The sequence below is a fragment of the Triturus cristatus genome, chromosome 6 (genome assembly GCF_964204655.1).
Source record: "Triturus cristatus chromosome 6, aTriCri1.1, whole genome shotgun sequence".
In the NCBI taxonomy this organism is placed as follows: domain Eukaryota; kingdom Metazoa; phylum Chordata; class Amphibia; order Caudata; family Salamandridae; genus Triturus; species Triturus cristatus.
Genome location: NC_140589.1, coordinates 116,975,310 through 116,998,214, shown reverse-complemented (window position 1 = coordinate 116,998,214; position 22,905 = coordinate 116,975,310). Strand labels below are relative to the sequence as shown.

Below are 22,905 nucleotides of genomic sequence, written 5' to 3'. Positions count from 1 at the left end.
GAAGTGCCTCATGCTTGGTTATTATGAGTAGCGCGGAGTCCTCAAGTCCTGCGCTTAAGCGCTAGTAGCCTTCCATGTGTTGCGCTACGTTTTCCAGCCCCATTTCAAAGGCTGATAATCGCTAGATACCGCGCAAGGTACCCACGGCAGATTGAAACGCTAGTGGTGGGAGGGGCGCAGCGCGCTGGTTAACCGCTGTGTTCACCGTTCCCCCAGGTTCGCCAGGTATTGTCAATGGAGCTATGATGAGTTGCTGATGAATCGGACGCTAATGTATTCAGGTACTGCATATTGCATCATAATGAATTGCTGGTGAATCTGACGCTAATGTATTCAGGTACTGCTTAGGGCACCATAATGAAATGCTGGTGAATCTACTGTTGATGTATTCAAGTAATGCCCATTGCCATCTCATGAACTGCATTTGCATCTAACTGCTTAGATAAACTTGTTTGATCTTCATTGAACCTACTGTGTGGCGTCCATTATTGTGTGCGTTTCCTGCTTCAGGGATGTGTGTGTTGTATGGTCGCTTTACACTTAAGCCTTCGGGTGCCCAACCGTTCGAGTCACGTTACCCCCTTAGGGCCCGGTGACCCCAGGTCTTACAAGAATCTAACATGAAACCTTATTACACCTGTATGTCTGCTCCACAGAATGAGGAACAGGTAGACAGATGAGGTATCTGCGGCTAGATAAGAGTATCCACCAGAAAGATAATTACCTAAGGTAATTAACTTTTTCTTCTGCTTCTAACTACAGGTTCCTCACAATTTGAATAGATACCAAAGCTGTGTCTCACAAAAGGTGGAGGGTCTGAGGAGTAGACTTACACCAAGAAATTCTACAGGACAGAGTCAGCCAAATGGCCCTCGCTGCAGGCTTGAAAGCCAAGGCAATAAAGTCTGGTGAAGGTGTGGACAGACATCCATGTACCCATCTAGCAAGTATTTAGCAATGGAACACCTTGGCCCCTGTCTTAGAGGTGGCCTTTTTATCTCTGGTAGACTGTATTCAAATGCTCTTAGGATGCTCATTTTTGGACAAGGGAAATCACATCTTTATTCAAAGAACGTTCCACCGGAACAAATTGAGTTTCTTGATGCCCATTCTCTTTTTAACATCTGCAAACCCAACAAAAATGTAGTAATCTACCCGGTGCTCTTTATTCTGATATAAAAACGAAGGGATTCTCTTGCGATCCTACCAATGAAATCTCTCCTCTTAAAAGGATGTGGCAGAGAGAAGAAATCTGGGAGTGTGATGGACTACCGCAAATGGAAAGGTAACGCCACCTTTGGCAGAAAAGATGCCGTTTACTGACACAGCATACAAAAGAAGTCACAATGAGGAAGACAACCTGAAAGGTCTTGAGGCGAAGCGAACAGTTGTGCATAGTCTCAAAGGGTGTTCATAATAGAGGGTATGATTCAAGCTAAGCTTCCACTGTGTCATAACAAAAGGCAGAAGAGAAAACAAATACCATAGCCCTTTCCTAAAATGCGTGATAACTGGTGACTTAAACAGAGAGAGAGCTGTTCAGGCAAACGCAGAAAGGCCAAGGCCCTACAAATAACCATTAACAATGCCCACAGCTAGGCCTCGCTAGCCCAAAAACAGGACCAGCTGTAGTACATCATAAAGTCCAGCTTACAGCGGATTGAACGGACAGTCCTGCACCAGCCCACAAACCTTGGCCATATCTAGAATAGATCGACTTTGTTAACAGATTGCAAGAAAATCAACTCAATTCAGTCGGTTTGGATCAATCTTCTTCCACAGAGATGTATGTTGTGGACGTTCGGAAGCTGGACCATGTTGATTTGCTGGAAAAGGAAGTCGTCCCAAGGAGGTAAACGGAGTGGGAGGCAGATGTTCAGATTTAACAAATCAATGTGACGGACCCTCGAAGCCCAAATCAGAGCTATCAAAATCAGTTAAGCCAATCTTGACCTTTTTCAGAACTTGGGGAAACAAAGGCAGAATAATTAAAGGAGACAGGAGTCTCACAGACGATGGATGGCATCTCTCAGGAAACCTTGAAGTGGAAAACTCTATAATGCGGAAGGCATGACAATAAGTGTTATCTGCTGGAGTTAAAAGATCTAACCAAGGCACACCCAACAAGGCAACCCTTACTTGAACTAACTCTGGGAGGAAACACCACTCACGAGGTGACGTCTGCTGAGCTTGCTCACCTTGGTGTTCAGGGACCCTACCAGACCATTACCAGTCAGAAAAACCCCTGCAGGAACAGCCATCACCACAGCCTTACCACCTCCAGGCATAGCATACCTTACTCTACTCCACCATGTTTGTTGCATTATCGCATGGCGATTGTGTTGTCCGTCAGAAATTGCACATGTGCTTAGATGGAAGGCCTTAAGCCAGATGATGGTTGGCAAGCAGTTTCAGAAGACTGACGTGGTCCCACTGCTCCAGCAGAGACCAGAGGCTTCTATCATAAACATTGTCCTGGTGGCCTCTCTTGCCCAGAGCTGATGTAGATGTGTATGTTCCACCATGAGCTCATGATGTGGTTAGAAGAATGGCCTGCCGCAAGTCGGGTTGGACTCCTTCACCCACTACTCAAAGACCTAGGGTGCCTCATCAGATACACACATGTAGCCCGAGAAGCACTCCCATTGATGACCCCACTGAAGATAGAGGGTACACTGCAGAGCTTGTATGTGCTAACAGACATGATGCACCAGCAGGCAACACACCACTAGGAAACCTAGAAGTCTCACAATCATCTGGTCTGGAACAAGGGATTGCACCCAAAAGATCAGTATTCGGAATATCACTGACCTGCTGAGGAAGCGGAGAAGCTTTGAATGCCACTGTGCCCAGAATCATCCATATGCAGGGAATCCTCTACACTGGCCAAAGACGGAATTTCAGCTCACTGACAGAGAACCTCAGGGAAAAAAACAGCTAGGTGATACTCCTCAGGTGGTCCGTGACTGACTGTCGTGAGCCTATTTTTAACAGCCAGTTATATACCACTGCCAGGCCTACAGAGAAGACCAGTAAAGTTGAAGTGTTCCTTCTCCACAGCGAAAAGGAGGCAATACCTACGTCCTGATGTTCCACAAGTCCAATGTATGCTTTTCACTTAAGTTGGCTCCCTTTTCACTATACTGAGTGCTTCTCACCAGACTGGTGGCGTTTCTGTGCTGTTATATGTTGCTACTTGTTCTTTGTAAGACCCCTATGTGGATCTAAACAGAAACATTCTACATTCCTTTGGTTACACATGAACTATAAGTAATATATCCCTGAACTGTTATTTTGTCATTGATGATTTAAGGATTTCGAATTCAAAGACCATTGTGCATTTGTGCACCTTCAACTGCCTCATTCAGCACTTGCACTGCACCTTCATCAAGAGCACCTATATATTTTTATTTTCCTATATGTTTGTCTGTTTTACAGTTGTTTGCCACAAATATATGTTTCGAAACGTACTCAATGTTGAGAATTTATTGTGTTTCGAGTCTTGCTTGCATTTACGTGGTACAAAGAGCAATTTATGCGCTTGAGTGAATCTGAGGGAACTTTTTGAACTGGCTACACTTGCCAAGTCTGTAGACATGTTTGCACAGCCATTATAGTCAACAAGTGGCATTTAACGTCCAGGCTATGGGGCACTTTTTAAACCATGTACTAGGGACTTACAGGCAAGATGAATGTGCCAATTAGGAATATATCAATGTAATCTTTTTTAAAGGAGGAGCACAGGCACTTTACTATGGTTAGCGGGAGTAAAATGCAAAAGTTCTACAGCCAGCAAAATATACGGTCCAGAAAAAGGCGTAAAATCCAGAATGACCACTAGAAAAGCGGATTTCCTACAGCCTGCAAAAGAGGTACTCTCATCAATGTCAGGCCCCAATGGGGACTTTGGAGAGTGATCTGGATTTATTTATTTAAGAAGTTTTATATAGCGCTGGCTCCACCCAGGAGTATCAGAGCACTTTATATTAGTATAATGATATTAAAGGAATACAGAACAATTGTTTCAGATGCAGCATTCAAACATGGTGGAATCAAAGAGCATATTGAGTAATATAGACTAAGTGGAGAGAAATAGGAAAGAAGGAGCAGTTAAACAGCATGAGAAAGATGTAGTTACAAATTATAATGCAGTACATAGGGGGTAGGCTCAGTGGTCGGAATAGAGCGGGAGGGGTTGGGTGCGTGAGAAAGGAGGGTGGGGAAATGTTAGGATGGGGAAAGGAGGGAAGCAAAGGGTGGAGAGGGGTCAGGAAGGGGATTGTAGGTGAGGTCGGCAAAAAAAGGGGGGGGAGAGGGGGGAAAAGGCAGGGGTTTTAGGAGGAGGGAGAGTATAGCCAGTATGGTAAGAGAGGGATTATGTACCCCAATATTTGTTGACCAGGTGCATTTTAAGGTCTTTTTTTGAAACTGACACAAGAAGGGTTACATCGTAGATCTTTAGGGAGGGTATTCCAGATGCTGGGGGTCTTACCAGAGAAGGAGCGAGATTGAAAGGCTTTTTTTCACAAAACCAATAACATTTCAAATGTTGAAAAACATACCACCATCAGTATAGTGAGGTGGTACCAAATGCCCACCTCCTCCTTATGACAGTCACCATGTGAAACTTTCTGAAGGCATCAGAGTCTGAACCAAATATACTGTGCCAAAGCAAAGGCACGGTCACAGAATCGTCTCACACCATAGACTGTGCCACAGCAATCTTATGACAAGGCATTGCCCAAAGAACTAGTACTCCAGATACAAGATTAGAGTCGGTGTTAGATCTATAAAACCAACATAGCTGTTAGCAAAGGAGTGGAGGCACAGGACGATATAAGTGGGACTTGGGGAGGCCTAGCGAGGTAAGTCAACAATGTGACAGGCACCACATTCAAAAGTTTGACTGGATGCTCCCACAGGTCCATATGGCCCAAGGGCACTACAGGGGGACTCAGAATTGGCCATGAAGGCTTCCTCTGCTTGCTGAGTCGAAGATATTCTGGGAAATTTGGCCGCATTGACTCCAGCTATGGGATGAGGACTAAGTTGGACAACTGACGCAAAGTCAGGCTTTCAAAGGTGAGGACTGTGTGATCTCTGCATTGGAGCAGGAGCGAGAAGGAAAGGGATTTGATCTTCGACTTATTGGCAACATGGCTCCACCTGGATTGGGTCTGGGACTTGGAGTGGCAACCAGTCTCATTTCTTGCGTTTGGCAATGCACTGCTTTACTTCCCACTCCTTGACGATATTTGTATGCATCATGGAGCATTTTCTTGATGATTCTGAGCCATCCTTGTTTCTGGGGCACTAAAACCAAACGTCATGCCAGTTCATAACTAGCATTTTCTTACTGAAGGTGCACCACAATTTAAAGTCTATAGTCTTCAGACATTTTCCTAGCACACAGACTCAAAATGCAATAGTGGAAGTTAGTGAAAAACAGACAAATAATCAGCAGTAAGCCCCAAAATCCAATGGTGTCATGTATCAGAGAACAAGAGCAATTGCTAAGAAAGGGTACTGGATCCAGACTTGAGCCTGGGATAATTACGAAGCTGTTAAATATATCATTAGGCGTATACATAAAAAGCTATTTTTACATAACCAGAAGGAACACCCCAAAGCATTTCCCCTCACCTTCAGGTATGTCCCTTTACAGGGAACACAGTTTATTAAGTTGAATGGTAAAACTGGCACTGGAGTGCTCACCGTTTCTGAGGAGGATGAGGTAGGGTTGATCCTTTTCCCCCTTTCTTTCATTGTGTGTACAATCTATTGTATTCTATCTGAATGGGAGGAGTCCACAAACACTACCCCATCCTTCACATTGCATGTCATTACAACGCAGCCATTACATTGCATGTCATTACAATGCATGTCGCTACAACGCAGGCATTACATCGCAAGTCATTGCAACGCATACCATTACAACGCATAGTACCCTTACACTATCCGACACTTACCCTACTGTTGCACTCACTGACGTTAGAATAGTAATTTTTACCCCTACACTATCCAACACTTACCCTACTGTTGCACTCACTGGAGTTAGAATAGTAATTTTTACCCCTACACTATCCAACACGTACCCTAATGTTGCACTCACTGGAGTTAGAATAGCAATTATTACCCGTATACTATCCAACACTTACCTTAAATGCAATGTAATGGTTTGCATTGTAATGGTATGCGTTGTAAAAGTATAATGCAATGTAATGGAATGCGTTGTAAAGGTAGTTTCTGAAAATGCGATGTAATGGCATGCTATGTAAAAGAATGCGTTGTAAAGGATGTTGCGATGTAAAAACTGCGTTGTAAAGGCATGCCTTGTAAATGTATGCGTTGTAACGTGATACATTCCAAAAATCCACCTACGTTCAAGGCTATCAAGACTTGGCTCAGGAACAACATCTTGACCTTTCGGATGAATAACGCTTGGTAAGGAGAGATCTAAAATGGTTCTCAATCCTATGAAGTTCTTGGAGACCAAAAAGTAAATGGGTTAGAATTCCTTGTCTGTTTCTTCTAGAGGCACTTTCTTCAGCCCCTTTGTCCAGCAAGGCAATTAATTACACCTTCAGAATTGAGACCTGTTGAAGAGCACATCCTGGTATAATGAGGGCAGTCCTAGAGGAAACCTCTGTTAGGAAAGGACACAGCCATAGTGGGTTAGTTAGTTGACTCATCGATCATCCGTGATTGTCTCCCAGTTGGTGGAGTAAGGCAACACAACCATGCTCTGCCCACACTGGACAATGGTGCTTATGGGAAGAGGGTGGGTCACAAAGGTTTGGCGGCAGTAGTAGTACCAGCAGACGATAGCCGTGATCATATCTGCTACTGTTGGTAGTGATGGCACCCTCTACGTCCACCAATGCCCCAAAAAGAGGGGTGCATATGTTGGGGTGTTTGTAACAGCTGTAAAGGTTTGTGTTGCTATGAAGGTTGTATCCTGGCGTAGCCCTGACATAGCTACTTCTGTGTATCTATGTGATATTTATAAAGGTCAAACCTACCTGATAGGCAGCAGATTGCTGTACAGGGTCAAAGGCAAAGACAGTCTATCTATGTTTGCAGTTGTAGCTGATTTCTCAATTTCAAATATTTTTTATTAGATATTTTCATAAGAAAGTAAAATAAAACTTATTTTGTAAAGTGTACAAATATATAACTTTTGACACAATGCGACAACTGGGTGGAAACATCAAACTTATCAATACGAACACAGGAAATACTATCCCAAGCCTTATATAAAAAAGAAATGTGATGACAAAATATCAGTTAATAAAGCATATTGTACACTACTAGATAATTTTCCGATGATCGATTAAATAAAAACTAGAAGGAGAAAAAGAAAGAAAGAAGAAAAGAGAAAGAAGAAAAAGAAAAGAGAAAGAAAAAGAAAAGAAAAAAAAAGAAAAGAAATTGTAGCTGATTTCTAAGAGTAAAATGTTACTGTTTCTGCATCATGAGGAGGTGTTCTGTAAAGAGGTGTGTCTTCATCTCTTGTTCATAGAATTGCTTTACTGAGGAGGCCAAGTGAGCGAGCCATAGCACTCCTATTTTTAGAGGATTAAGGGGGGTCACCTTCTCTTTGCGTAGCCACTTGTTACTAGTGGACAAATCCATGACAGTTTCCTGGATATGCCTATGCATCAAGCCCACCTGCCTAAAGAATACAGAACCCAGTTCAGAATCTGATTGTAGGCGTCCCACCAGTCATTGACCAAGTTGGACAATGGCTTTTTCTTGTGGTTTGAAATGTTGATTACTGCAGGTTTGTACAGTTTCTACAGGGTACAGAACTGGTGGTTCCTAATGCACATGGTGTTCACCCAGAGGTGAAGACACTTCAATTCATAGAGCCATCTTTTTTGGTTTTCTATATGGAGGGACCTTGGGAAAAGCATTTGATACATATTGTAAGAAGAATCTTTGACCACTGGTGTAGTGTTTGTGGACTCCTCCGATTCAGATAGAATACAATAGATTGTACACACAATGAAAGAAAGGGGGAAAAGGATAAACCCTACCTCATCCTCCTCAGAAACGGTGAAAACACACAAAGGGAGGTAGAGCAAGTAACAGTTGTCCAATTTCTGTTTGCCGAATGTAGTTTTTCTTGGAGAGCACAACTACTTTGTAAAAACTGCCCTCACCCACAACGAGTTGTGGCATGCTTCATCATAAGGCTGCTACTGACGCCTCTGCGCAGACTAATGCTAGAGGCGGAGCAATAGGGAGGGGTAGACAATACAACAGTGAAAAGAAAGAAAGGAAAAGACAGGATCCTATAAAGGTGCAGATATATTGTGAATTTAACACTGGCTATGGGATATCTTTATAATAAATGTATTCCTCGATTACCTAGTCGGAGCTAAAAAAGGTACAATAAATATACCTTCGGATGGTGGTGGTGTGAGTAAATTAGGTACTCACCACCCTTCCGTTCTGCATAGAGGTCAACATGTTTCTGCCGGTTGTAGGTTCTTTACCCGGCATTCGTCAGGACAAGCTGGATCCCTATGCTACTTTTCTAATTCAACCCCTCTAGTAAACCCACTTTACTGGGCACTGCTCCACCTGTAATTCTGGAGTTGTTGGTAACTTTACTCTTCCAATGGAAACGAGTTTATTAAGTTGAATGCTAAAGCTGGCACTGGAGAGAGACTTATTAAAGTGGCGGCGTGCCACTCTTGACGAATGTGTGACTATAGAGGGTCGCCCTCTACTCCAGTGCCAGTTTTAGCATTCAACTTAATAAACTTTGTTCCCTGTAAAGAGACATACCTGCAGGTGAGGGGAAATGCTTTGGGGTGTTCCTTCTTGTTATGTAAAAATAGCTTTTTATGTATACATCTAATGATCTATTTAACAGCTTCGTAATTATCCCAGGCTCAAGTCTGGATCCAGTACCCTTTCTTAGCAATTGCTCTTGTTCTCGGATACATGACACCATTGGATTTTGGGGCTTACAGCTGATTATTTGTCTGTTTTTCACTAACTTCCACTATTGCATTTTGAGTCTGTGTGCTAGGAAAATGTCTGAAGACTATAGACTTTAAATTGTGGTGCACCTTCAGTAAGAAAATGCTAGTTATGAACTCGCATGACGTTTGTCTTTAGTGCCCCAGAAACAAGGATGGCTCAGAATCATCAAGAAAATGCTCCATGATGCATACAAATATCGTCAAGGAGTGGGAAGTAAAGCAGTGCACTGCCAAACGCAAGAAATGAGACTGGTTGCCACTCCAAGTCCCAGACCCAATCCGGGTGGAGCCATGTTTCCAATAAGTCGAAGATCAAATCCCTTTCCTTCTCGCTCCTGCTCCAATGCAGAGATCACACAGTCCTCACCTTTGAAAGCCTGACTTTGCGTCAGTTGTCCAACTTAGTCCTCATCCCATAGCTGGAGTCAATGCGGCCAAATTTCCCAGAATATCTTCGACTCAGCAAGCAGAGGAAGCCTTCATGGCCAATTCTGAGTCCCCCTGTAGTGCCCTTGGGCCATATGGACCTGTGGGAGCATCCAGTCAAACTTTTGAATGTGGTGCCTGTCACATTGTTGACTTACCTCGCTAGGCCTCCCCAAGTCCCACTTATATCGTCCTGTGCCTCCACTCCTTTGCTAACAGCTATGTTGGTTTTATAGATCTAACACCGACTCTAATCTTGTATCTGGAGTACTAGTTCTTTGGGCAATGCCTTGTCATAAGATTGCTGTGGCACAGTCTATGGTGTGAGACGATTCTGTGACCGTGCCTTTGCTTTGGCACAGTATATTTGGTTCAGACTCTGATGCCTTCAGAAAGTTTCACATGGTGACTGTCATAAGGAGGAGGTGGGCATTTGGTACCACCTCACTATACTGATGGTGGTATGTTTTTCAACATATGAAATGTTATTGGTTTTGGGAAAAAAAAGCCTCTCAATCTCGCTCCTTCTCTGGTAAGACCCCCAGCATCTGGAATACACTCCCTAAAGATCTACGATGTAACCCTTCTTGTGTCAGTTTCAAAAAAGACCTTAAAATGCACCTGGTCAACAAATATTGGGGTACATAATCCCTCTCTTACCATACTGGCTATACTCTCCCTCCTCCTAAAACCCCTGCCTTTTCCCCCCTCTCCCATTCTCACATGCCGCTTGGTCAAAACCAGGGTCAAGTCCACAAATCTATTCCCCACCTTCTTGGGGCCTGGCCTACAGAAGAGACCAAGTAAACAAAAAGCAGATGTATTAGTGAGTGATTAAACAGGGTTTTATTAAGGTGAAAAATTACCAACCCCAAGAATCCTACAAGTCTAGGACACCCCCAGGTCATGTGTCCAAATTCTGCTCCTAAAGTTGCACAGCGAGGGCAAACATCCCACTCACCCCCCCCCCCCCCCAAATGTATTGACTGGATCCTGTGAGGAGTAAGATATGTCCTATGGATATAATAAAATTGAATGCATTTATGACGTGTGTTGAAAGAAACAGTCTGTTGATACGCAACCCTCCCCATTCAGCGTCTGTCATATCCCTACCCAGATCAGCAGACCAACGAGCCCGAAGAGCGCCAAACGGTTTTGTTAGCTGCACTTATAGAATCACGGGACCAAATGAGATCCCGATCCCAGGGTCAAAAGTAACTGAAGGACCGCATGCATTGGAGGTTCCACTCTCGCGACCCCCACAAATCCCGTATAGCTCAAGTAAGGGCTTCATAAGTAATGGACCGCCCCACTGGCAGGCCTGACTGTTTCACCAGTTCACGAAAGAGAATTAAAGCATTCATTTGAGAACAGTCTCCTAGGGTCACCAACCCTACCGCCGTCCAGGAGTCCATCTGCCTTGAACTAAAGAAAGACAATGGCTCACCATGAGGGAGTCCCACCAATGGGAGTTCAGGGGTGTGTGGGGATACCGTTCCAGTGCGTCACAGCTCACGTCACCAGCAACTCATGGGAGTAGACAAAAGAATAGCCGGGCATGGAATTCGGCTTGCCGGACGTAGCAGTTTTGCCAACAGGAGTCCCTGGATGGGTTCATTGCCCACCAGACAACGAGCCTCTAGGCCCATTCCATCAAGCAATCTCGTGATCCACTGTAATTTACCTGCTAGAAAGTACAATTTAAAGTCTGGGACTCCAAGGCCACCCTTAAGTGGGTGGCAACAGAGGGTAGCCAATGCAATTCTCCGGCACCTGCAATCCTAAATCACGTCACAAAGGACACCACTAAGTCTTCAGAACCAGGAAACAGGAATTTGCACCAGAAGATTTACAAAAAAGTAGAGAAGTCTAGGAAGCTTGCTCATTTTAAAGAGTGAGATACGCGCCATGGTTCATAGTTTGAGGGATGCTAAAGAGACACACAGGACTTCGGTGATCGAATGCCACCCCCTCTCCCGATTCCCCGCCTGCAAGTCCTCCAGATCATGGAACATATGGATGCCCAAATATCTAAAGGTTCGCCGAGCTTATAGTATGTCAGTGGCGAAGAAACTGGGCAATGCAAACCTGCGACTACCGGAAACACACACGTCTTACTTTTATTTGCCCGGAGACCAGAGCACCCCCTGAACTTCTCTAGGAGTCGCAGAGCCTGAGGAATATCTGTTGCACCATCTCGAAGGTAAATAAGCAGATCATTCGAAAATAAGGAAATAAGATGAACAGAGCCATCCTGTCAAATCCCCCTAAAGGGGTGACAGGGGACAACCCTGCCTTGTTCCTCTAAACACTTCATAGGTCTCCGAAATCCCTAGCCATTGGTTAAGTGTAGAGCAGTCTGTCCCCTCTCACCCATTTAGCACCGAGGCCCATCTGATGCATAGTAGATTCCAAAAAATCCCAGTGCACTGTGTCAAAGGCCTTCTCAAGATCAACTGACACAATTACTGCAGCAGTGTCAGATGGTAAATCAAGGGCGTACAGAATTGAATGAAGTCTTCATACATTTTTAGAGGTGTTATGTGTCGGTATGAATCCATTTTGATCTCCATGGATCAGAGACTGCATATGGGGTAGCAATCTTGAGGCTAATACCTTAATGAGAATCTTATAATCAGTGTGGAGCATGCAGTGGGGCCAGAACTACGGGGGAGCCACATCCTGTGATAATGAATTAGAGGCACTATCAGTGCCCCTCTTGTTGTTACAGGAAGGATTTACTTTTCATAGGCCACCGCATACAATTCCACCAATTTAGGCGGCAGATCATCCACAAACGCCGTATAAAACTCCAAGGGGAACACGTCTGCGCCAGGTGTCTTACCTATTGCCATGTCTTTTATAGCTAACCTGCGGGCTCTGGCAAAAACAGGCTGGCCTCTCACACCATGATGGTCTTCAGGTGCATCGAAACACAGGAGTCACAGATCATGGCGTTATGTTCCGAGTCTTCCACTTGCAGATGTCATGATATGGACATCCTTTTGGACCACCTCTGACTGGGTTTAAATCCTTAGATTGTAGGAGGGGCTACTGACCTAGTCGCTGTCTAAATATTGAGGAACTTTGTCAGTGAATCACCCACAAAGCTCTATATTACATTAACGATGTGGTTTTCTGCACCAGCATGATATCTGGAGACATATTCACGAAGTGAAGAATCTGCAGGAAAATGTATCCATCAGAAACACTGGAGTCTGCTGGAGAGTATCCATTTGTTTTACAAGTTTTACAAAGATAATCTTTTACTCATCCTGAAGCTAAGCAAATGTCCATAATTGGCTGAAGTAGTCTGTGAATTAAAGCTCAATCAGGGAATTGTGAAATGCGCTACTCACCCGTGAGGGTCTCAAGGCACTGGGGGTGGGGGGCAGCTCAGAGTCTGCCGAAGATCCAGGTCTTCAGGCTCTTCCTGAAGGTGTGCAGGGTGGGGGAGCATCTGATGTTGACCAGGAGCTCGTTCCAGGCCTTTGCCGCGACGTAGGAGAAGGCTCTTCCACACGCTCTGGTTCTGCGGTTGCGTGGGGTTTCTGCTAAGGCGAGGTCAGCAGAGCGGATGTTTTTTTTGGAGACCGAGTTCAGTTCCTTGAAAAACGTGCCAAAGATGCAGAAGGATGCAATAGGCGCAACAATATTGGGGTGGTTGGCCTACCAGAGGGTTTGAAAAGGGGGACATGGTGGATTTTCTGGAGAATTGGCTGCGAACAAAGATGACCTGGGGCCGCTGACTTTCTTTTTCGCACTGCAGCGAGCCCGCAGAGTCCCATCAAGACTGCTGGCCCCAGGCAGGCCCCCCAGGCCAGGGGTGACCAGGTTACTACACTACCGGAATCATGACATTATACTGCAAAGAGCACATTGGAAGGGTGCCTTTGTTGTGGCTGATGGTAAGGTTTCCATATTCCCGGACTACACGGCAGTAGTGCAGGCCAAGAGAGAATCTTTTTTGGATATCAAAAAGGCACTCCAGAACAATGACATACAATCCTCTCTGATGTTTCCCTCCAGACCCCGGATAGCGGCTGATGGCGCCACATATTTTTGGGAGGACCCGTAATCCACCTGGACGTGGATGGAAGCATACAAAGCTGGGACGGCTCTCCCAACGGCAACCTCGAGGTCACTGCTGCCCAGAAAAGGGAAGCGTAGATGCCCAGTGGGGCTGCACAAAGCAGTACTAGGAGTGGCCCATCTCCTTCGCAGACCGAAATGGAGAGGGCAGCAGCACTACAGGAAGTGGTGGCGAAAGGCTCAAAGCATGGACTCCTCCTCTGAACAGAAATCAGCACGATCTGACTCAATGTCCTCATGAGGGGACAAGACTGGCCTCCCTGTGGTAAATCTCCAGACGGCGGATGACATAGCCTGTTATCCTTTACTAAACATTATTCTGGTGGTATGAAGTTGTGGAGAGCATGGATGAGAGGAAAAGGGAGGAGAAGATTGAACCCAGAATGCATGCCGTTATCATGGTCCTTACATACAACATATTGCATATAGTGCAGAGCATTAACTGGAAGAACTCTGACCTACTAATTGGAGGATGGGCTGGCAAGGAGTGTTCTTGATGCACCCCTCTTGGTGAGTCCCTTCTGGTGAGGCCCTTATAGGCTGATGGGGGAAGACATTCACTAAACATATGTTTGTAATTAACAGTTTGGACGCCCAGCCGTTGCTGGGAGTTGATGTTGGCGATTGTTTATGCTTGCCTTTTTTTCCTATCTTTTTCTCTTTCCCTCTTTTGTTCGCACACAGACCATAGGACTGAGCATGGGATTGGTGGGGATTCTGGGAGGGGGCAGAGAGTAGAGTGCAATGTTATCTCACATGGCTAACCCCAGACTCTCAGTGACACTTATGTCATGGAACAATAGGGGGATGGGATCAGCCTCCAAGAGGCATAATATCCATAGGTATCTTAGACGGAGGGGGGTCCAGGTGGCCATGCTCCAGGAGACACACCTGTATGGGCCTTAAATAGACAGGTGAGGTGCAGATGGCGTGGCCAGCTTTATGTCACCTCCTAATCGGCAAATGCTAGAGGGACTTTAATATGGATAAGAGCCAGGACACTGTTTGAGCTAAACCATCCACTTATAGACAAGTAGGCCAGATATGTCTTCCTGGAGAGCAGATTGTGTGGAAAGGAGATTACACGAGTGAGTATCAATGCCCCTAATCAGGACCAAACTGCTTTCTTTCACTCTCTTTCTACACACCACCACATAATTTGTTACTAGGCGGCGACTTCCCCTGCGTACTGGATGTACAAATAGATCGCTGAACACCCCCTTTAGTGGGGACAGAAACGGGCAGGCTGGTGAAGGGGCTGCGTGACTGGGCCACACACTGGGGACTGGTGGACCTCTGGAGGATGCAACATGGAGAATAACGTGACTTTTCATACTTCTCCAATGTCCATAGTTTACATACCAGGATAGACCGTTTGATAGGCTCCCAAAAAATGTCCCAGAGCGTTGCCCACTCTGAATATTTAGAATGAACTGTTTCAGACCACAGCCCAGTTTTAATAAGATTTGAGCCAATAGGGGAGCACCCACCCACCCCAACGTGGCGGCTCAACCAGGCCTCACTGGAGGACGCCTGCTACCGAAACTCAGTTTGTGGAAGCAATCTCGGACTTCTACTTCACTAGTAACCAAGATTCTGCATCCTTGAGTATCAGAATGGGAGGCATTTAAGGTCGTAATACGGTGCCAATGCAATGGCCAAACAGTCGGCATCCAGGCGGAGTTACATAAGGAACTCTGGACCTTAGAGGACAGACTACATGTCCTAGATAAAACTTTTGATACCCGACATGAACTTTTGGAGGAAGTCAGAGAGATGAGAAACCATTACAATACTACCTTGGAGATTATAAGCAATATATTGTAAGAACTCAAGACGAGGAAGGGAAATCCGGTCGATTACTAGCGTGGCTTATTAGACCGGAATTCGAGGATATCCTATTACATATATTCTGAAAAATGTAGGTCGGCCACTGTACTCTCCCACATTAATTAATAAGTAGTTCTGGGACTATTATGAGGGTCTGTATTCTGTCCCTGTTCCCCTCCCAAAGGAAGCTCAATCAGCCTTCCTAGCGCACATACCACTGAATAAATGGTCTGCAGAACACAGTAAAGAACTGGGGGTGCCCCATAACTAATCAGGAGATCCACGCAACCATCAAATGCATGGTTAAAGGCAAGACGCCAGGTCCCGATGGCCTACAACCAAATTTTCCGCTGGCTATACTGGGACTTTGGCCCCATGCCTTGAAAAGCTGCATGCAGATTCTTGGCGGCTTGGTGCCCTCCCGGACTCCACCAATGATGCTGTGGTTATTCCCCTGCCCAAAACTAAGACGCAGGGAGCCAGGATCACAGAGTTCCACCGCCTTTCTATGGTGAATGTAGATTTCAAAATCCTGAGCAAGGTGCTGGCCCTCCTGCAGCTCCCGCGTCTGAAGACATTAATACACACGGGCCAGAGCGGATTTATTCCCTCACGCAGCACTTCTCACAATATCAGGAGACTCTATCATGTAATGTACCACCCTGTAATAATAGCAAGCCAGGAAGCTATGCTGATTTCAGTGAACCTTGAAAAAGCGTTAGACACAGTATGCTGGGATTTCTTATTCGCTGTGATGAAACAGATGGGTTTGGGAGATAACTGGATCAAGTGAGGAAAACTACTATATACTACCCCAACGGCCAGAGTGAAGACCGACACAATGCTCTCCCCACAGTATCGTGTAGGCAGGGGCACGAGGCAGGGATGGCCATTGTCTCCACTGTTGTTCGCCCTGGCTACCGAACCTCTTGTAGAGCTCTTCAGACAGAGGAGACAGAGTGGGGGCTTGTTGGTCGACGGGCGGAAACATATTGTCTCTCTCTATGCAGATGATATACTCCTCTACCTGAGAGATGGGGCCTCTGGTATTCCCAGAGCCCTGGAGCTCCAGCAAGGTTTTGAAACGGTGTCCATCCTTCGGGTCAACAAAACAAAGACCCATGTATTTCCTGTTTCCCCTGTGGCGAGAAGACCCCAGGGTCTACCCTTAGACCTGATTTGGGCAGCCACCTCCTTCAAGTATCTTGGGATTCAGGTATTCCATACATTGGAGGACCTCCAAGATAGTAATCTGGGGGTGGGGGGGGGGACTCTTCTCCCGGAGATCCTGTGTGCCCTTTTGGCATTCGCTCAAGTTGCCCATTGTGGCCCGAATAGCTATCTTCAAGAAGGTCATTCTCCCGACACTCCTATATTTCTTTGCAAATCTGCTAGTGGGCGAGATAACTGGACACCCAGTTATGAGATCTGATATGGGATGAAAACCGACATAGGGTGTTGCTGGCTACCCTTTGGCAACCCCCCGAAGGAGGATACTTGGGCGCACCAGACTTCAAACTTTATTTTTTAACATCCCAGCTCCAATGGATCTCACTGTGCTTAGACGTGGCTAACGAAGAAGGGCTGGGACAGTCGGCGCACATGGAACTCTTGGTGGTCAAACTGCATAGTCCAACTATAGCGATCCAAAACCCTGGGATACTGTTGTCGACAGCGTTGAAATGCTGGTGCAGATGTGTCCTAAAAACCGCAGGAAAACCTTGGTAGGGCTCCCACATGGCGATCCCCTTTCCTACTTTACTACTGAGCAATTATTTACCTGGACAGAAGCTGGACTGATTACGGTTGGGGACTGTTAGCAACAGGGCACCTTGCTCCCGTTGGAGGACCTGATGGACTATTCCTTGGAGGCTTATATTTTGGGATTATTCCAGTGACCGGCCTCGAAGAAAGTGGCCCCTAGGTTATAGCTGTGGCTTGGATATCGTCTGGAGGAACGAGAGTCCAGGCCTGGAGGGTAGATGTAACCCAGTGGGCAAAGGCTGAGGAGAGGGCGCTGATCAGGGAGGAGGCTAGTGGGGTGAGGATCCGCCCCATAGCAGATTTATGGACTGAGGTATTGATGGCATGGGAGCACCCGCGGAGTGACTCTGGTGAGGACCCACAAATAAGCACAGACATGTCTGAGCAGTGCGAGGCTGGGGTACCAACAGACCAGGACAACTCGCCAACCGACAGTTGAACTGACGAGTGAGCACATGAGACTTGGACCCAAGGGTTTAACACCAACATACCGACCAGAGGTTTGCGAACCCTCCCGCACTCCAGACAAAATAGAAGATGAGGTTTGGACCAGGGATTGCACATAACATGAGTATGGGAGGCTAAGACCAGAGCACAGGGGTCTGCGCCTCAAGACCTTCCCATTCCCCCCCCCCCCCCCCCCCCAGCGCAGATATCCCAGCTGATAGATGACAGCAAACCATGGGTATTGACATGAGATTGGGCATTGCTGATCAGGTCCTTCCCCCACCTCCTTGCTCTTATCCCTCCTTCCTTTTTCCTTTTCCCCTTTTCTTTTCGTGCAAGCTTATTAGTAGATTTGCACCTTCAAGTTATTGTGTCACTGCACTGTCTATTAAGATAAATGGCTGGTGTCTTTCTCCTTTTTCCCGGTTTCCTTGAATATCACACCAATTTCTTTCTGTGACAATGTTTTAATACTCCTATTTGGAAAACCAATGGAGGTACTCTGCACCATTAATAATTGTAAGGCCTAATGGTGATACTTGATTACAGACGACTGAGTGTTATTTACCGCGAATAAGCCTGGACTACACTGTAAACTGGTTAACTCATGTCGCAATTCTGTATATGTACAATAGGAAAATGTCAATAAAAAAAGTTTTTTTAAAAACTTACTGTAACTATCATCATGATAGAATGCTGCGGGGATTATTGGAGTCTGAATCCACTTGGTTTCTAAGTTATCTTGCTCTAGATTCTGGAGTCTATTGTCTCCTGTAGTGACTTAAAGAGGGTGTGAATAGTTGCTCATGGAAACCTGCTGTTTATCTGCTCAGTATATTATTGTTTTCCTTTTCATTCAAGTGTACGTCTATCGGCCACAGTTTCAGGAGCCCAATAAGAGATGCTATGAAAACTGTTCACTTAAGTACAATATTACAAGTGCAAAATAGATTAAAATGTAAATGTTCTGAAACAAGAAACAGATGCCATGACAATTGACACTAATGGAGACAAATACTTACTCTTGAACGATTGAGATCTTTCCCTGCAGTTACGAAAGTTGCATGCTGATCAGCACCAACAAATTTGATAAATGATTCGGAATCAGAAAATGCCCTGTACGTTTGACATAAAAAAGAAAACATTAAGACCTGTAGAAAATGTTTCCACATACACAAAACATGCTTTGACTTTTACTGGTACACTTGACACCATATAAAGCTCACACTCATAGAATAGAACATGATTATCTGGCAAGCAGCCGCTGCCAAAACTGCTATGCCAGAGCTCATGCAAACTGCCACTGAAAAATGCCTGTCTTGGAGCAGAGAAAAGTGAAGAGTCGACATGGCACACAGCCCTGTGTGCCATGCCTTCAGAGCACTGCATGTGGTATAGGTAAGTCACTTCTACAGCTGGCCTGACAATCCTAAGGGAGGGTGCACTATAACCACGTGTGGTCATATCTGCACGAGTGGATGTGTCCCTGTGATAACCAAGCTCCCTCTTAGATACCACAAGTACACAGTGAAGCCATACAGAGTACATGGGCTGAACACGCATGATTACGAGTTCCCCAGCTACATGATCGCTTTACTGTACCCTGTACATCTCGTCTTAATAAACCCACACTGATGCCAGAGTTGGATTTATTAATAATGGCACCCAGAGGGCACCTTAGAGTCAGCCAGCCAACCTAGACATGTTTCTGACCTCCTGAGGTGAAAGCCATCACTCTCAGAGACCGGGAACAAAGCCTACTCTGAGCGGAAGTGTTTATGCCTCCTTCACGCAGAAAATGCATTCCAGGGCGGGAAGCTTCAAAGGCCCTGCAGCATTTGTTATGCGACCCAGACCTCTCCAGATAGCAAAGATTTCAACCCCCTTGTCCTGGCCCCACTTTTTGGTACCAAGACAGGCAGGACAATTAGTAAGATTAGGAGGTGTGCCCACACCAAGACAGCACCACCCCTAACGTGGACTAGCTGATGTGGACACTACCTTTTCAAATACCTCCATCTTGTTTCGGACGGGATTAGCCTTCTAGTGTCAGGGTAATATCCATTTCCCACAGGAAGTGGCCACTGGGCTACTACCGGTCACCCCCTGTAACACCCCTAAATGGAGTAGTTAGGTGGCACCACTGAACCCAAGAACTCAGATTCGACGGACCAAGAGGAGAAGGATGAAGAAGAGTCACTGCCTGGCAAGAACTACAGAAGAACTGAGAACTTTAGGCGCAAAACACTGCCTGCATGCACGTCTCCCCACAATCGCGAGAGAGTGACACGTCCTGCAATCTGGAGAACTATCAAAGCCTTGGATAGCCTGCCAGCACTTTGAAAATCCCCTACAGTCTCCCTTGGAGTAGAGTAGCTACTCCCCTGCAGTCCGCAGGCACCAACAAGCACAGTCGGGTCCATCGCCTTGCAGTTCCCAGGCCCGACTGACACCACAGGCGACCAGGAGAAGGTACTCGTGCTCTAGAAGGTCAGATCTGTTTCCCCATTGAGGGTGAAGACACCAGGACCGAGCAGTGCAGCACCAATCCCGGGGGCACCGGACGGCCTGCACCAAATACCAACAGTGAGAGTCCAGTCCGGATTTCTACTGCACCACGACCAAGCAGCCATCAAGGGACGTCAATACCACTGAGACCCTCTTTGTGAGTGGCCCAGTTGTCCTGATTTTGCCCCTGCCAGCCATTTGTCCCTAACCACGAGGAACATTTTTGACCATTCAGCCCAGCCGCCATACAAAGTCTGCACCCGAGCCACTCAGACCGGGTACTGGCGAACCGGCTGTGCCCCTTTGCTTCAAGACCCCTTGTGACCTGAGCCCCCATTTGGGAACTCTTGGACTTGTCCCCAAGTCCCCCAGTGCGCTTGTTTCCAGGTCGTCCTCCTTCACCATAGCGCACCCAGCAACAACCTCACCAGCACCCTGCTCCTGGTGAACCAAGGGCAGTTCCCAAAGAGCTCCTGGTAGTAGTTTGGACCTTGGTCCACTACAACTTGAAACCCAGAAGGTGAACCCCTGACAGTACACTTCACAAGGAAAACCAGGAAGGGTTCCCTTGCGGTATTCGTACAAGCGCCGGGAGACCCCATGTGGGTAGCTGCGCGCTATACAAGTACAAAACATTTACATTTACATTTACTTACCTTTATGCATTTATAACTTCCTCCCAAAGGACTGCATTGTGCGTAAAGGCGTACAGTTTTTCAAAAAGGTTTACTTACTTGTAAAAAATGCTAACAAAACAGCACTTTTAAACAAAGGTCTTGGTTTCACAAAATATATAAAAAGAAGTGTTATTTTTCTAATTTGGTCTCGGATTTATTCTTTAAGTATGTGTCTCATCTATTGCCTCTGTGAGTACAACAAATGCTTAGCACTACCCTCTAATAAGCCCAACTGCTTACCCACACTACCACAGAGGAGAGGGTTAGTATTATCTAGTCTAGACTTTGTAAGCCAACTAGGGACCCACTGGACTCTTTACACAGTGGACTCCTTTTTAGTGCACTATAGGGAGAACCAGCTCCCTACAATTGTGCATGTGCATTAAATAGGATATTCAGCAGCAAAGGAAATGTATGTGCACGATATAGAAGAATTGATAAGGTCCAATGGTCAATGTCATGTGAGATAAATGGATTTGTATGTATTTTAAAAAAAGATTTTTTTTTATTAGCATTAGGTATCGATACAAACAATTGTGCGGTAGGTCAAGCCATTCTTTCATGGTGACCATACAGTAAAACAGTGAGGCGAATTGGAGGTCTACAGTGGTCAAAAGCATACACATTTAGCAATGAATTCTTAAGCAAAACAGTATATATTCCTAGTAAGGTCCTAAATCCCTCTTTCTGCTTTAAATCCTGCCTGAGTTTACATGTGTAATCCCATGAATGTGTAATCTTTAGTTTCTTCCACTGCCAATCTCAGGGTTGATTTCTTACAGATCCTAGCGCAGACATCCTTACTAACTCACGAGTCAAGAGTAAGCAATAGGGGACGAACTGGGGTAATAATAAAATCTAATGTCCCCAACTGGGGAAACCAAAGGAAATAAGGTAGACAAAAGAAATGAAGAGTATAACTGATGTGTCTCTGGGTATTCGGCCCTCTGGTGGCAGGGGGGTAGGCTGGGGGAGTATGTCGCAGAGTATGTGTCAGTTTTATATGTATGTCTAGTGGCTTCCATCAGAATGAGTGGTCTCTATACGCTGAGGCGGGGCGAGCGGTTCACGTCATAGCACAGTCCTGGGGCCCGCCCTGCGGAGTTCCCAGCACCTGGAGCTATTCCTGTATTCCTAAGTCCTCTAATCGCTTACAGAAGGAGCTACCACCCTCCTCCCATCTGAATCATCATCCTGGCTCCCCTCTTCTCGCTCCACTTGTCCTGTTCTGTTATGAATGTACAACACCCTCCGGATGTTCCCTAGGACCTCCATCCACAAGTCTGCTTTGTGGCATCTCCTAATCCCTCTTGTGTTTTCTCTAATAAGGGCTCTTTCTTCCGCTCTGGCCAAAATGGTAACGTCTCTGATCCACACCCCCAACACTGGTCCAGTCCCTGATTTCCACACCATTGCTATTCTATGTTTAGCCAGAAAAGGAGCCAGGTAAAGGAATTTATTACCCACTTTACTTGTTTTGGGTCTGGGGAACCCCACCTGAGAGACAGGTCTCTATCGTGTGAGGGAGACAGCGGCCTAATGCGGTATGCAACCGAAGAAGTAATGCAGTCCAAAACGATTGAAGGGTAGAGTACCCCCATGTCATAGGACTAAAATCAGCATCAGATAGCCAAAATCTAGGACATTCACAAGGTTCCCCACCATATATGACCTGTAGTCTGTGGGGTGTGCGATAGGTCATATGCACAAAGTTGAACTGTATATATTTCAGCCTCGTATTGCGAGATAATTTCTTAGGATATGCCAATATTTTGCCCCATTCCCTTTACGTGACCTCTCGGCCTAAGACTCTGTTCCATCTAGCTCTGAGCATCACTAAAGATCTCCGCCCCATATCATTTAGAGACCTATAAAACCATGTCACCAGGTGCCTAGCCGATCCCAATCAAAACAAAAGCTGGAACACTGCACGAGTTGTGGGTTCCTCCTTTATCCCACCCACAGATCAGGAAACGTCCACACCAGTGCTTCATAGTTCAGGAATTTCCCGTGGGGCAATGTTTATTGTTCTGTTAACTCTTCTAGCTGTATCAGGGTGCATAACTGGTAGCAGTCGCCTACCGTCGTCAGTCCGGCCTCTGTCCACTCAGAGTTGGGCAACAGTAAAACAAGTAATAAGGTCACCATGAGGCAAGCCCATCAGT

General features: G+C 45.9%; 1 protein-coding gene across 5 annotated transcripts in view; it reads right to left on the bottom strand.

The window, feature by feature from the left end:
* Nucleotides 1–22,905, bottom strand: part of LOC146816482 (exportin-5-like) — a 1,867,381-nt gene that overhangs the window by 1,216,052 nt on the left and 628,424 nt on the right. For all 5 annotated transcript variants that reach the window (XM_085610326.1, XM_085610327.1, XM_085610328.1 and 2 more), the window contains exon 19: nucleotides 18,578–18,671. In XM_085610326.1, the coding sequence (XP_085466452.1) occupies nucleotides 18,578–18,671 (94 nt within the window). The remainder of the gene's footprint in view (nucleotides 1–18,577; nucleotides 18,672–22,905) is intronic.